The 16837-nt window shown below is 48.0% G+C and overlaps 1 protein-coding gene across 1 annotated transcript in view; it reads right to left on the reverse strand.

Annotated features, from left to right (window-relative positions):
* Positions 1-16837, reverse strand: part of ttc27 (tetratricopeptide repeat domain 27) — an 89683-nt gene that overhangs the window by 59868 nt on the left and 12978 nt on the right. Inside the window, exons 6-8 of the mRNA XM_036547503.1 lie at positions 11268-11432; positions 9682-9818; positions 4634-4746 (exon numbers count right to left, since the gene is read on the reverse strand). Of these exons, the coding sequence (XP_036403396.1) occupies positions 4634-4746; positions 9682-9818; positions 11268-11432 (415 nt within the window). The remainder of the gene's footprint in view (positions 1-4633; positions 4747-9681; positions 9819-11267; positions 11433-16837) is intronic.

The raw sequence follows: 16837 nt of genomic DNA on the forward strand, positions 1-16837 counted from the left end.
ATGTTCCCCATTACGGGAGAACACTATGTAGACTGGGGTCAGGGAGTAAGGGGGGTGGGGGTTGGGGGGGTGTCTCGCTACACTAACAAATGTAGGGCAGCATGTCACTTGATGTTGGGGGTGGGGTGTTGAGTAGGGTGTGATGAGGGGGATTAAAGGAGTGAACTGAGGCAGTTAAACCCAATGCTGTCAGCAGTTCTGATACTGGCAGCACCACTTGATTATCCAAACCGAATATAAACATGGATTACATTATTTTACTGTTCAAGGTATGCAAGTTCACTACGTGAACTGGCAGGTGTCAGGAGACTATTTATATAGTATAAAATGTACATGCGTACCAGTCATACCAGGCTCTGAAACGCATTTTAGCAGATTTTTTTTTTTACCAGTGTATTCCAACCATGAGGTGTATACAGTAATTTTCAGGTTCAGCTGCTTATTTCAATGAGGCCTGCTCCATTCCAACTTAAAGTGTAACTCATTAATGATATGGTTCAACAACGGATTTAAGTTACCATTTACACAGGTATACTGTATATTGTGTATGTATACGTATATACGTATATAATATATTATATATAATTCATGTTATAGTACACAATATACTATTTTTTAAATAAACCTTGAATAGAGCTTATTTTATCCTGAATACCCCGGCTCTCCCAGTGTAACCATGAACAAGGTGCTTAAATTGCTTTAGTTAATGTCCAACCACATGAATGAAAAAACTAAATAAAAAATTAAAAGATGAACTACTTTAACTCATCTCAACTACAGCATCTATAATCACTCTGTGAAAAATGAAAACTCAAAACCTAAAGAAGAACAGTTCTACAGTCTACAGATTTGTTAACAGTTGTACCTCATCGAGACCAAAATAATGAGGACGCTATGGCATATCAGTGATTCAAGGTTCAAGATGTTTAAACAGACCATTACCTCTACTATACCCCCCCTTACTTTGGTAAGAAAGACAAACCAGCCAATCAGATGGTGAGGGAGGAAATTGTGTGGTGTAAGTCAAATTGATTTTCTCACTGCATCTTCAGCACTGAGGAAATGCTCATTTTCACAGCCTTGGAATACACCCACATTTTTAATAACAGCCTTGAAACTGACAATTTTTCTCAAGCTCATCTCCTCCCACCTCTGCATCCCTCTCCACACGTCAGCCCATGCATTGGATTTAACTCAACATTAAAGTACCTTAATTGCTAGATTTGGTTAGCTGATGCCGGGTTTCAGCTCAGCCACTGTACTCTGGGAGAGCAAAATACAATCCTCCTGGCTGAGCCTTTTGCATTGGAATTTTTGTATGTAAAAATTCTTCTTCTTCAAAAAATGAAAATAAAGCTGGCCTAAAAACTCCTGTGACTCCTGGCTCTGCCATCTGGATTTCTCCGGTACACGGTTCCAGCCGTGATGTCACTTCTCCCCCCGGTACCATGGTCGCAGGCTCCAGGAAGTTTGGCACAGACTGGGTCACATTCCCTGGGCTCAATGGGGCGGTGAAGATTCTGAGATATGCCGAGGGGGCTGGGGCTGGACCTGAGGGACTCAAAGCGGTTCTCAGGAATCTGGGACGTCCCGTGACTCCGATTGGGGATTGGCTCCTTTTTTGATGTCGCGCAGATAACCGTCTTCAAGGGGACATTTAATGGCGGACAAACATTCCCTGACACAGAAATGAAACAACTGGGAGAAACCTACATCGGTAGAAGCATACTGTTTTGCAGGGTATAACGTAGTTGTGACTTTCAAGAGCAAGTGGAAGATTTCAGAAGGATTACCCTCAGCTTGTATGGCAAAAAGTCCCATGAATAATTTGTAGTGTAGGTTTTCAGAAAATTCTCTTCTCGCTGAGCACTTTAGTCCACACCACCCCCCAAATTTCCACCCGAAATCCTTCACATATTTTACCCTCAAGGCTTTCTGGAGGGTGTTGTGGGTAAGTGCACCAGCAAAGGAGCACAGAAACCGCCGGACTGTCACGCTCACCTTTCGAATGCCCCGCTTATCAAACCCTCACACTCTGAGAGTGCTTCGCTCGGAGGCTTTTCCCGCTCGTTTGTTACCAACCCTGTGGAACGCACGGCACCATGGTTACTTAGCCCACTTTTCACGGCTTGGCCCTGAACAACCAGCGCAAATCCCCCCTGACAACGGGACAATTCAGTTAAACAGGCTAAAGGTGAGAGAGAGGGACGCTGTCGAGCCACCGCAGGTGAGCATGCAAGCCGTTCTGGAAAGATCTCGGCTCAGCAGTTCCTCACAGCCGGCTGTGCGGTGTAGAGAAATGCCCATTTCTCATTTCGAGGGGCGCGCCGCGCAAGGTTATGATCATATCCTCCGACTGTGAAGATTTTCACCTTTGAACGAGTCAGAGGCCTTTGAGAGTAGGAAGAGCTGTTTTGCCGTGGCAACAGAACGCATGCCGTACCGTGCATGTGATAAGCAGGGGGGAAGTTTGTCTCCCCTGGGGACGGCAGCTAATCCATCCTGAGCGATCAGTCAATTCAATTAGATCACAGCCAGCGTAATTATGTTTGTTAATTATTCCACAAGTGCAGTTTGTCTTTTATGGCATAGGGGCGCGATGACAGCCTTAACAGCAAGTCTCGCTGTAAACTTTCATGGCCAATTAAAACGGCGGCGCCGGCGCCTCCCCCTTCCGATGACCTCGAGCAAACCACGCGACTGGAAGCGAGCACGGCCGGTGAGGTCAGCAAGCCCTTACGTGGCAAAAGTCAATTTTGGCCCGTGCTAGGGGACGGGGAGAGAGGATATCGAATGACAACGCCTTTGAAAGTTTGGCGTTTTTCGATGTCGTGCTGCTCTTCCGTCTCAATCGGCACGGTCAGCAAACGGAGGCGGTAAGGACAGTGGCAATCCCCCAGCACACAGCCAGGGGCTTCACATCAGACTTTCACTGACCTAACATAACAGACGTGCAGGGCTTCACGTAAGCAGCCCTATTTATTCAACCAAAACACTAATATCACAATCACTCTGCAATAATCATGAACGTGAACATTTAAATGAAAGAGAGCAAAGCGAAAAAACAAATGTATACACAATTTATATATGTCTTTAATGTAGCTTCAGCAGTTCTCTCTTCTGATATTTCTGCTCCTCAATACCAGTGTTATTCTTTCTGATTAGTGTGCCAATCAGAATGCACCAAAAATACTCATGGCTCATAGGCTTAACCAGTGTATGAAAGGCAGACAAGGGCAGGCTAACCCTTAGAGGAGTGTGTGGAGATGAAAGCTGAGTGCGATACAGCGGAGACAAAACTACAACCAGGCTGTCACGAAAGCCTTCCTCAAGGCCTCATGTGGTGTCCTGTTGCCCCTGCCTGCCACCAAAAAAAAAAAAAAAAAAATCAGCCTTCACCCCACAGAGGGGTGGGAAAGGAGCCTTGCACCACCGCGCCTGCCCACAGGGTCGGGGGGCCACCCTGCTCGTCTGGTACGGGAGTATAATGGGAGCTAATGAGGCTAGACCACACTGGGAGGCCCCTCTTTCTCCTCTCTCTCCCTCTCCCCTTTCACTCCGTGAGAATGGGCTTAGGGGGTGAAGCTGGCCGAGAAAGCACTTCCTCGCACAGCCCCTGAATTCCAGCCACTGGCCGCTTGTCCTGAGCTACGCCGCCAGACACTGTGTCCGCAACGCCCCGATCGGTTTTTATTTGTCCTGACACCTTTGCAAGGGCGGGAAAAAATGCAGACTTGACGAGAAACACTACGTGACATCACCTACTATTACAAAAAAATACACTCAGCAGATAACTAACACTGAGCAAAGAAAAATTCATACTCTGCAAATAAGTAACAGCAATTTTGATCGAAAAGAAGCCACAACATGCTATTAATAGCAATAACAATATGGCAAGCTAATAAAAAAAGGTTTATCCCAAAGACACGCTGGAGGAGAAAAAAAAGCATATCAAAGTTTACTGGTAAGTTTTAATTTATCTCTTCTTTTGTTGGAGAGGCGATTCCAACAGCACTGCAGAAACCATACTCATAAAAACGTTTGGCTGGGCCCTGACAACCAGGCTTAAAAAAATGAATCTGCTATTCGCGCAAGGAGCAGACTCTAAAAACAGTTTATAATAAAGCGGTGGAGCCAGCGAACCCCAGACACGCACAGACACCATCTTTCCAGTTGGCACGGCAGTAAATGGGACAGGCCTCCGCTCGGCCATTTATCAGAGGCCTCCTTGTCCCTCAAGGGCTGATGACCTTGACAGTCGACCTTCAGATGACCTTTTCCACTTTGCCTGGAAGTCTGCTGCAGGTGCCATCTAAGGCACTCAGTTGCTCTATCTGTAAGGTTATATTATGACTGACTGCAGCGGGTCAGATGTTTTGCTCTGCATTTTTCAGCATTTTTGTGCCCTTTTTTTTCGTACACAGTCATTTAATGTGTCAACATGACCGACAATGTTGAGACTTGGGGGATTAAAACGTCTGTCTGTGCTGTTTGATGTGGCAGACATCACTATGTTGCTGTGTAACAATAATAACAGCTATAAACCACACTCTGAAAGAACCAAGCATGGTCACATCCATGTGGATCACCTACCTCCTACCCCCCCGCCCCCCCCAGGGTGGCACTCTCTTACCAAACTCCAAGGATGACGGCCTGCTCTTCGGCGCTCAGGTCCGGCAGCTGGTGCTCCTCGGGTTCTGCCAGGTTGATCTTGTTCAGCACCGTGTCATCGCTCAGGTCATGGTCCTGTAGGGTATAAGGAAGAAGTTAAAGGGGGGGTTGGGGGATTTCGGGGGTTACAACTCTCAGCCTTTAAGTGGTCAAGTGGCTGAAGGGTCTGTCCAGATTGTCCCACCTGACAACTGAACAGAAATTCATTTTGGCTTAGTCACCTCATCTTAGGGGTAAATCAATGGCTGAATGAAAAGTAACTAAAATAAACCTGTAGGTCTCCAGTCCTCTACGACTGGCACTGCTCATCTCAGGGTTGTAGTATATAACTGCTACAGGGCTGCAAGCAGGTCCAACAGCCCTCTCTATATCTGCATACTTATTCAGTGCCTAAATGCTTGAAATTAGGTTTCTGGGTGCTCAGGCAGAATGAAAACTCCTCTGTGACCACAACAGAGCACTCATCCCTTCCCTCCTCTCCTTCTTTCTCTCTTTCTCCTTCTCTTGTTCTCCATCTGCCTTCCTCACTGCCCCCCCCCCCCCCCCCGCCCCCCTTCTTGTTGGAAATGATCCCTCACCTTGTTACGTAATTGGAATGTGACTATGCTGTTTTGTTTTCTTACCAAGTGAAATATTTCATCAGAAAAAAAAAAAAACAACGCTTCGAAAGGCTAGTCCGTGCCCATACAAAACGCCTCGTCATCCGCACGCCACAGAGGGCTGCGAAGCACAAGTCAACACAGAGGGCCTCCTGTTTGCAAGTTTCTTCTGCCGTGTTTACAGGACGGGCGCGAAAAAATCCAGAAACAGCCACGGGTTTACTGCTCTCCGGGGCAAATTCCTCAATCAGTATTAACAGAAAGGATCGGACTGGGATAAACACCCAACGCTGTCAAGCACGCCTCAGCTGGTGAAAAAAAAAAGGGGGGGGGGGGGGTTTGCAATGAATTATTTCAATTGATATTCACTCCTTGGTTTGGGCATGCCCAGATGGAGGAAACACGCACCGAGGTGCCAGATGTGTCTGTGTTCGTCACGGGCGGCACATGTGGGTCGTGTGTGTGGGGCCAAGAAACACTTCAGAGAGCAAAGGTGAGCAATTTAGCAGGGTCAGACGGTTCAGCTGCTCTCTTTCTCAGCAGATGGGAACCTCGCCAGCGGTGCTATGATCAAAACGGTATGATCAAAATGCACACGTTGGGGGGGGGGGGGGGGGAAATGTTCACAAGGCAGTATTTGTAAACAGATTTATCCTTGTTAATTGTGTCCGTCTGTGTCTCATTATATGTCATACGCACTGAGTTTTCAAAGGCCACTCTCCGGTTGTTCTCTGACAAACCCGAACCCAGGGAAAGTGTCTAACGGGACATACCTCACATTGATAAACTACTCTCGTAAGCCAACTCACTTGGCATTCACGCATTAATATCTTGGCAATAATTTCCAAGTAATTGCTGCCTTTTTCCATGAACCTCAGAATTAATTTCCGGCAACAGCTCTGCATAAAATATGTGAGCTATGTCAATACATGCAAAATGATTACAGTAAGGTACAGTATTGAAGCCTTTTCCAGAGCCAAGATGCCCTTTGAAAAATAGTCATAATCACAACTCATCATTTTAAACAGGACCATCTGTTCCCAATCTTAAGAAATCTCCATTTCCAGAATTTCCCTGTCCCTGGCTTATGTCTGATTTTATTTAAGATTATATCACTGTGCAATAATAGCTTCTTTAATTGGATACTGTTAGGCTCCTCATGTTCTTAAATAAATAATGTAAATCCTAAATCAAATTGTCACTGCTTTCTGTCTGAGACAAAAAATTTGCCTTTAAGGTCTGTTTAAGTCACTTCGGTTTAAAGAATGGTATCAGCCGTACAGTTGTTGCAAGCCCGGGTCTTGCTAATCAAATTGATAGAGAGCAATTGCTCCATTACCCCAGTTTTAACCATCACAGCGTACCTATGCTATGTTTGGTTCTTTCGGGAGGCTGTCACTTAATAGACAATTCTTTGAGGGTGTTGAAAATCGTAAAGAAGCTGGCGCAGTCATGCCTTTCCATGGTATTTCGGTGAATTTATAGCTTTAAACGGAGGGGAGAGAGAGTAAAGTCCTGAATACTACTTACGCTACGGATCTGACAGTAATAAGATTTCTTTCGAAGCCTCAGGCGCTGAGCAAAGCCGAGCTCCCCAGCATGATTAAGCAAACATGTACCGCAGTCGCCCGTTTCCAGCAGTAATGACAAAATGGTCACTCGCACTCCTTGCCGTTTTCTCAGACGCAATATGGAATATAACAGACCGTCAGCAACTGCTGGAAAGAGCATGTCTAAGCCCATCAGAGATAGAAGATTGCTTAATCGGAGAATACTAGGCCGCAATCCTCCCAGTTTAAGCCCAAAGCACGTAGCGTCTTGACATCCTTCAACTGGCTCTAGGCGCTTTTATATAAGCCTTCACCGGTGGCGTTCAACGAGCCCACAGAGACCCGGCCTATCTGATTTAGGGAGAAGTTAAGAAAATAAATAATTAAAATCCACCAGAGGGAAGGAGATGAAATATTACAGTGCAAACAAGCCCGATCAAGTGGTGGTGGGGGGGGGGGGAGCAGAGTTAATGAGAGTTAACAGGCTGGGCCTCCCTGCTCTCCGCATATGGGGAGTGGGTCTGTCGGTGCGCTCAGCGACACCTCGTCCAGCATCCCTTCGCCCCCCTTATATGGTTTGAGAGTTTTCGTTACCCTGGTGAGAAAGTGGCTGGTGGCTGTGAGCACGTCCACGCGGCTCTTAGCTTTGCCTGTCAGCTCTTACAGTGAGAGACAGGCCAAGTACATAATGGACAGCATTAATTGCAGAGCCCTTGAACGTCGGGAAGTGACCCACCCCGAGTGTTTGGCTCTTCACGCACTTCACATTTGATTATTAGGCCGCGCGTGTTCGCACTGAATTTTAAGTGACCGCCACGCCGAAAATAGCATCTGCAATAAAGCCGTCGCAGCTCTTATGGACAAAAACCAAAACCAGCCCCTACCTCCTGAGGGCAGCGAAGGCCTTGAGTTGTGCTTATATTATAGGTTCTGCCCTGAAAAACCATTTTGGGTATTGATGTGACTCTTTAGTTCACGTCAGACTGTCACGTTTCAAGCGATCAGTAAGGGGTCAGATAGAAATTAGGTTAACGATACTTTTTTCCACAGCTCCGCTCAAAATTCCACCACACCCACCTTTCTGGCTCCGACGAGTCCTCCGATAATATCTGAATGTCAGTGACTGGCGATAACTTCTTTCTGATCGTAATCTCGTCCTCACCATTCTTTCAGAAAATAGTCTTAACCACACTTTCAGGAAAAAAATAAAATTTATGACAGGTCAGAGAAATGCTTAGAATCAATGTCACAAATAAAGCTTAAAGAATCCTTCAACGTTCATTCCAAACCCACAGCCCTAACTGTTCCTGAGTCAAGTTTCTGCTCAGCTCATCGCAAAGGCAATCTCAATTTATTCCCTAAAGCGTAAAAACCTATTATTCAGCAATCACATTCCTTTCAAATACCTCAAAACCAAATACAGAGGCCAACACTTACATTCAAAACGTGCTGGGAGGGTGGTTTTAAAGGTGTCTACAGTATTCAAAAGGTATATCAGTATACGTGGCATAGCTGTAGGTGGTTGGGCTTGTAAAGCAAAGGTTGCTGCTTCGATTCCGCATTAGGACACTGCTGTTTCACCCTTGCAACCAAAATTACTTTGGTACATATGCAGTTACATAAAATGATATGAGTGATATATAATCTATGCAAGCCGCTCTTTAAAAGAGCAAGCTGAGCAAATGTAAAAGAATGTAAAAATAATGTATAAACATAAAGACAATGCAGTACCCAGTGCGGTACTAGTTTACTAGCATCAGCTAGGAATATACTGTGGTCACAATATAGATTTCTAATATGCCTATCAGATACCCGTTCAAGACAACGACCATAGAAGATGTGACATCACAATCAGTGAGCAAGACAAGAGCATTATGGGACGATAACAATCTGGGATGCCAAGGCTTTGCAAACAGCGGAATATTTCTGCTAGTGCTTAACCCTGGAGAGACCGCCTCCCACAATCCTACCTCACACTCAGGGGAAGGGAGCGAGAGGAAAAGGGGTGTCTGCCAGGCTATCACCAGGACAGTCACACCCAATCTACAGGAACTCAGAGCAGCCCTTTCACCTCCCGCAAGGACAACTTCCTTCATAGACAGGAGGATTTAGGAGGGCCTGACGTCACCAAGTTACCATGGCATCAGAGTAACACCGTAGGGGGATCCCTCATTCCCCCAATGGCAACCCATACCACCACACCCAGCCTTCTTGTGAATCATCAATTCCCCACCTGACAGACAAACTGCGGGAAGCTGGGCAAGAGAGTGCTGGAGAGCTTGTGTTTACGGCGTGGCCCTGACCATCGTCAGCCGGACCCCACAGCCCCTACTGCACCCCCCACTCCTCACCCCTCAGCATTACAACGCTCACGACATGCGTAAGGTTCTATGGGTGTCACACTGTGAAATCTCAGCCTGGGAGAAGCGAGAGTCAAGACAGACGGAGAGAAGACAGACAGACAGACAGATAGACAGACAGATTGGCGCTCATGCTGAGAGGCTGGGACACTTTCCCCAAAAAATGTCTGACATGTCTGCCTTTCTCTCTCTCGCTCCCTCTCTGAATGGCTCAAGGCACGTCCAAAAGCAAGAAAGGCACGGACACTGGACACACCTGACGTGATAAACAGCAATCCAGAGCAGTTCAAGAATGCACAATAACCGGCCTCCCCTTATTCTCAGTTGACTGAGAGGCAGAAACAGAGAAGCAAGTCCACTGCACAGATATTTTTCCACCCGGCTACAAGGCTTTAAGTGCCACTGCAGGTTAGATCACTGCTGGATGAAAAGTGGAGTTCACCCTCTGGTGGTGACTCTGAGTATTGCACGGATTTTGCCCCCGCTTTGGGAAACGGTTACCTTGGGCAGGCCAGACAGAGGGGTGGGGGCCGGCGTGAGGCCGTCTTCGGGGAGGGGCGCCTGCTCCTTGCGTCGAACGTCCAGGATGAGCTGGGCCAGGAAGTTCTCCTGAAAGCGCGTCCGTTTCCCCAAGGCACCTGTGTTGGACAGAGATACCGTTCTTATTTATTTATTAGCTGCCAGGGGCCTGGCCAGCTTCTGCACTGAAGCCAGGAAAAATTCTTGGTTTGTCCTCAGCTGTGCAGAGGTTGTGCCCACAACACCAAACAAAACAACAAACGATGGTCCCACCCCCCCCAAAAAAAAACACTACACTTTCATTTCGCTAGTTGTAAAGTTTGAGTGGTGTCATCCGGAGAAGAGGAATCGCTACTGTGACGGTATCAGTTTGCCATCTGCTGTGATGTGTTTCCTCATGGCAAACAAGGGACTCTGGGTCTTTACTCAGCACATCAATTCATCAATGTTTCCCATTTTAATGAGGCAGTGCATCCCGGTGTTTGTGCCGAAACGCTAGGAGCGTGGCGCCTCTGAGCCCATGAGTGGCTGTTTTGGCAGAGAATCAGGAAATGCACACCTCTCTGAATACCTGCACTTAAGGCGTACACATGAATGCTAACCAATGTAGGTGGAAATGATAATGAGGCAACCGTTATTAACTAATGACAAGTGCTTTATTTGATGATCCCCCCCATCCCCTGAATGACACAAAGACACGGCTACAATCACCCACTGCAGTACTGGGCTGAAGGAAATACCGAGAGCCGAACTGGGGGAAAAAAAAAAAGGGGGGGGGGTGATCACACCCTGCCGTCCGCACCGTGCAGACAGAAGCTAATAACGAGGTCTGCCTCTCCGCATGTTTTATTAAACTCAGCTCTCTCGCTCCCCCTCGCTCCCCCTCCATCCCTCTGTTTACGCCATCCTTTCCGTACTTGTTGGGATTCCTAAGAGGACATCCCGAACCCGAGGTCGTCCTTTTTAGCGAGCCGCCTTGACAAAAAAACAAAAGAAAAAAGAAAAAAAAAAAAAAAACTGCACTGCAGGAATTCCCGGGCAGCCGAGCCCGTGATTCCGGAGCTTGATGTTCTATGCATTTACCGCTGCGCTATGCGGGCCGGTTGAGACGATCAATCACGCGCAGGAAATCGGGGCTGGATTAGGTTCGGCGCGGCAGCTCCAGCACCCGAGTTCCGCCCAAGTGGCGCAGGGCTCAATGCCTTTCTGCTTCAGGGGCCACGCCACATCCATTTTAATACCTCTTCTGACTGTACAGTCTGCAGCAGCGGCCCGCCACGCTCGCCCTTCAGTTACATGTGCAGAGCCTTGCTATACGGTATGTATTGTCCGGTTTCATCCGGCACCGTGTGGCAATTCTATTGATAAACTCCCCTTTTCGGTGTTCGCCAACTGGGGACTGGGCTGTGAACTCCGAGCTGCCAACACGGAAAAAAATGACAGGGAAAACAAAAGAAAAACATTTCTTCCGTCTGGCTGAACCCGTCGGTATCGCCTATCTGCCCGAGTGCGGCAGCGCGGTGATGGCCGTGAGGTGACAGCTGAAAGGAGCCGGGGGGGCTACACACCTGTCACATTTATCTCCAGATGGGAGCGCTCCCGCGCCTGCTGGAAGTGATCTTTGGCAGCCTGGTACTCGTAGTACGTCAGGCAGGTGTAGCCGCACTCCAGGTGGAACTGGATGGCCAGGTTCCTGTAGGTCTCGCTGGTGAAGAGGGACTCCGACTTCAACACTGGGAGGAAGAGGAGGAAAATCATCACTATCCACTATCCAATCATCCACTATCCACACATATTGTGCAATATGCAGTTAAAAAACAGGGCTTAATAAATGTGTCAGAATTAGTTTTGTTAACAACAGCAGCACTCTAAACCAAATTCAAACACAGTCCTGGTCCAAAATACAACATTCTCACTATAGGTATAACAATTCATACAAACTGATTTATCTTAATGGATTTGTACACGCTAATATTCAAACTGACATGAACGTCAAGATGTAAATGTTATTTATTTTCACTGACACCAACATTTGCAATACCTATTTATTTCAAGTACAGTAATGATGACCTTAGGGTTAACCTGCGAATGAACTATTCCTGAAAACAGCAAGGATGAGTGCCTCGGCTGTATTTTGGTGCTCGATCAGTTGCATCCTATACAGTCCGCGTACCAGTAAACCCACTGGCGGTTCACGCTCCCTCTCTTCGACGGCAGCTTACAAAGCCGACCCCCCCCCCCCCCCCCCCACCTCGCCTCTCACATCCATCTCAGCCCCACGCCTGACCTTTGCGCCTCCGCAGCCCGCTGAAGAGCGCCGGCTCTCGGCTCACCCAACGCCCGCTCGGCGCTCCGCGTGGAAGGGGAAACCTTGGGGCGACGCGCTGAGAGGCGGGCTGAATGAAAGGCATATTTTAGCTGTCCTTGGCGACCTGCCTGATATGATTATTAGTTGCATCCTGTGAAGGCCGTGTCGAGGCGGTTGTCCTGCTGACTCCAGCACGTGTGTAATTTACTAGGCAGCGCTCGCCCGCTCATGGCTCGGCTTTTACGAGGCGGCCGGGGCCCGGGGACGTATATTTACTGTGCTCCATTGTGTCACCTTCAGGAGAGTGATTTCGCGGGCGAAATGGGTTTTTTGGGGCTGTGGTGACGGAGGCAGAAAGCGTGATTAAAAACCATTGGGAGGCAGTGTCCAGATGCAGAGACTGGCTCCCTCGCTCTCTGCTAGTGAAAAATCACAAAGGCTGCCAAGCGCTCCAGCGTAACACCAGCCGGGCTGTTAGGGAAGGGTAGAGTCCGGCTGTGAGAAAGGCTGCACCCTGACGCATGATTACAAAAGACCTACACTCATTCCGACTTACCGAGGGTCTACGCCCTGTCAAACTGTTATAGAAGGGCTACACCCAACCACATGGTTACAAAAGAGCTACACCCTGCCAGACTGTTACAGAAGGGCTATACCCATTCAGACTGTTACAGATGGCAAAAATCTATCAGACAATTAGAGGAGACACACCCTTTCAGACTGTTACAGAAGGGCTAAACCCTGTCACACTAGAAGGCAAAGCCCATTCAGACTGTGACAGAGGGGCTACACCTAGTCACACATTTCCAGAAAACTACACTTCTTCAGACTGTGACAAAATGGCTACGCCCAGTTACACGGTTACACCTGTCAAACTGTGTAACGGGAGGCTACGCTCGTTCAGACTGTGACAGAAGGGCTGTGTGTGACAGGAGCTGCCTGCCCCTCCCTGATCCACCGCTGCAGTTGTGAGAATAAAAACAGTGGAATATGCTGTAGTACAGAGGAAGCTGCAGCAGAGAACAGTAAGTAACAAAGACCCTGTTCAGAATGCATCAGATCTCCAAGCAAAAGCACATCTACCCACGTTTTATGAGATGCCCTTTAAGCACACGCTGTTGCAGGTTTTCTCAACATCTTGCATCACCGTTAACTGTTTACGGTGAGAATGGAAGGCGTTTTACCTCGCTGTAAAAAAACAGAGCTTAATCAAATGCAACAGAAAGGATGTGGGCAACAGAATCACCGCATTAAATTGAAAATTAGTTACGGTACGAAATCAAAGAATGACTGAGGTAGTCTGTAATGGAGGTTTGGGACCTTCACTTATAACCAGAAGGTCGTGGGTTCAAACAGTCGGTGGGACACCGCTGTTATACCCTTGAGCAAAGCATTTAAATCCAATTTAAAATATCCGGAGGAATTCATGGATAATATGTGCTGTAAATTATACAAGTGCCTGCTCAGCAAAATATTTAAAAGTAAGAAAATTTTGTTGGTTCTGAATCACTGCCAGGTACAGAAACCCCACTGAAACAAGAAGCTGGCCGACGGGCATCCGCACCAGAGTCTGTACATGATCTGAAAGGGCTGCGTGTGGTTTTCTAAGCCTCTCTGTATGAATGTGGTTAGGTCCGTTTGAAATATAGACTGAGCTCTTGGTCAAATCTAATCTACCTGGCCAGGAGAATTCTCTCTTAATGGGGTTAATGTGCTGGTAGTGTAGCACAGTGGTAAGGAGCAGGGCTCGTAAGTGAAAGGTTGTTGGTTCGATTCCCCACTGGGGCACTGCTGCTGTACCCTCGGGCAAAGTAGCTAGCCCACAACTGCCTCAGCAAATATCCAGCTTGGTTGCAATTTGTATTATTCTTTTTTTTTTTTTTTTTTTTTTTTAAACTATTTTCCACATTTTCCAACTGCAGAATAATAGTTAAGACATCAAATCCATGAAATAATACAAATGGAATTATGCAGTCACCAAAAAGTGTTAAACAAATCAAAACAATTCTCATATTTTAGATTCTTCAAAGTAGCCAATTTTTTTGTAAATATAAACATTTTTGGAAAGAAATTCACACATCGACAAATATACATAGTGAAGCTGATGCCTAAGAAACAAATTTCAAGCATTTAAAAGCATGTAAAAGTCTTTATATTAAGATGTCTTTGAATGCAGGTTTCCCAGTATCTTAACCTGGCGTGTCCAAACTTTTGGCCGGTACCACAAACGGACAACATGTAAAAAACTGCAACATATGGAAGTTTGATAGAAATGACCATAATGTAATGCAATATCATCGAAGGGCTAATGCAGGTATGAATCACACTGTCATGAACGGGGTTGAGGGCAGGGATTTTTTTTTAGAGGGGGTGACAGCTTGGCGCCTTCTTATTCTGTGACCAGCGGACTCTTTCTGAGCTCAGCTCGAGAAACGGTTCGGCAAACGTGGCGAAGGATCACGTTGCACCGACACCGCTCCACTTCCCCGGTGCAAACGCAGGGAACGGCTCAAGGTCAGACTCAGACAAAGGATCCTGAGTTTTCGCTCAAGGTGTGTTGCCAACTGCGATGAATGCTCGCTAGAGCCGTCATAACTGTATCTGGGACATCGTGCACGGAAAGTTGGAGATGGAAGACAGGGAGCAGAAAATATAAATACATTTTCGGTTTGTTGGCTTAAAGCGGTCGGTCCGTTTGACCGCTCCCCTGTGGCGTCCAACTGCGGCCATTTCCACAGTGTTTTTCCTAACGCCCTTGAAAGGGTAAGCATGCGGCTCTGAGTGGACGAGGAGAAACGTCAAGCACGCAAGGCACCTCAGACATGGCACCTCTCATCGACACTCTACTGGCTGCTACTGTGAGACAAGGTTTAGTACTCTACTGGTCAATAACTGCAGGACAGAACAACAGCAGACACACCTTCATGCTACGTGACATTTACATCGGGAAGTGCCTAACACACACACACACACACACACACACACACACACAGTGTAAGGTGGCCTGTCACACCTCGCACCCCCCCCCCCACCCCCCCAACTGTTCCCAGCACCCCCCCCCCCCCGTTTTTAACCTTGAAAGCGGGCGTGGCAGCCCTGATCACGCACGTCTGCGCAGACGGAGCACGCAGCTGCTGCGGGCTGCGGGTTCAGGGCCCCCACCGCGTGATCCTTCCGCTGCCCCTCCGCAGACGTCGGCGCACCTCCTACCCCGCCCGCAAACGTTCTCGCAACGTCCTCGCAACACTGCGGTGCCGCTCTGCCCGCGGGGGCTGACGTCACCCTGCAGGTGACAGATGGGTAAGTCTCCACCTCGCCGCGTAAAGCGGCGAAATAAATAAAAAATTAGCCCCCGTCTCCTAATGGCCACACGGCGCGCTGTGCAGATCTCGCGGCCGGTGCTCGGAGCCAGGGCCGCTGTGTAAAATGACCTCTGCGACTGCGTGCCAGCTCTTCCCTCCCTGTGCTCGTCTGGCCCGGACGCCGCGCAGATGGATCGGGCGCACCCGCGGAACAGGCAGAGGCGTCTGAATTATGGACGGGACGGAGAGAGAGAGAGAGAGAGGCCGAAGCTCTCACTGCGAACAGCGAACGGATCGGATCAGACGGACAAATGAATCACCCAGAATGAAAAATAAGCAGGAAGCAGCACTGAGAGGCAGCGGCCAAGGGGTGCAGATGGGCCATGGGTCTGAACCAAGAGGAGCAAGGCTTTTCATTCAAGTTAACAAATAATGGGCATACTAAATCAAACAAGATCTACTCAAAATAAGTGTACCTGCATGGCAAGCTAATGATTAAATAACCTGACAATAAAAGCGTATGAGTCTAAATTTATCGCCTTCTACACACACATTTAAGCCCAGTACAGAGGCAGAAGCGTGAGGTGAAAAAAATAGACTAACAGAAAAATATGCAATGGGATAGCTTTGGTGTCGGTTCCCTTTCCTTGTGAGCTTCAAGTCTTGTACTAGCGTGCCCTGTAGGGGTGTGTGAGGCAGGCAGCTGTCCTACACGGTCCACTTCAAGCACTGCCTTCCCCTCTGCCGAGCTCCAGTTTCACCTCCGGAATTACATTTCTACATGCTACAGCCTTGCCTTGATCCCAGTAAGGATTTTCCATAAAAGTCATCAACAATGCGTATTTCTTCAGGCAGAAAAAAAAAAGAAATGAAATCTGATTTGCTCAGCAGAAGCGAGTTCAAACAATTTCTAGTGTTCAGAGCCCCAAGTACAACAAAGGGGAAATCTCGCTAATTAAATCTCCAGCTGATCAATATGGGGGGGGGGGGGGGTCACAAATAAAATGTGACCCAGCGAGGATTCAGCCTGACACTTTATTGAAATCTGATGCAGTAGATTCTCTGCTCAAACATCTAGCTTAAAATACCATTCTTCTGGTGTAAGTACCTTCAAATCCGCAGTCCACCGGCCTTGACTACACGCTGTGAGGGTTTTGGGTTTGGGTTTACAGCCCCGCGGCAGCACGGGATGCTTCGCGAGCCCAGCTCGGTGTATTCGGTGGACACAATGAGCGCACCCCCCCCTCCCCCCCCCCCCCCCCGCCTCCTTCCCCTGACAGCACGCCCACAGAGAAAAGGAAAGGTCTGCAATGCGGGCTCCAATGCGGGGGTCTCCCTAAAGCAGCACGAGCGCTGAGGTTTGCGCGCCTTTTAACACACAACCGTGCGAGTATTGACGTTCGAGTTTCCACTTTCCCGGGCGCCCATGTTCCAGAGAGAGGGTCTTTCACAGACCCCCCCCCCCCCCCCCACTCCCACTCCCCCACATCCTGTTTTTGTGCCTTCTCTCGCCACCGCGCCGATTATC

This window comes from Megalops cyprinoides, chromosome 15 (genome assembly GCF_013368585.1).
Source record: "Megalops cyprinoides isolate fMegCyp1 chromosome 15, fMegCyp1.pri, whole genome shotgun sequence".
Lineage (NCBI taxonomy): Eukaryota > Metazoa > Chordata > Actinopteri > Elopiformes > Megalopidae > Megalops > Megalops cyprinoides.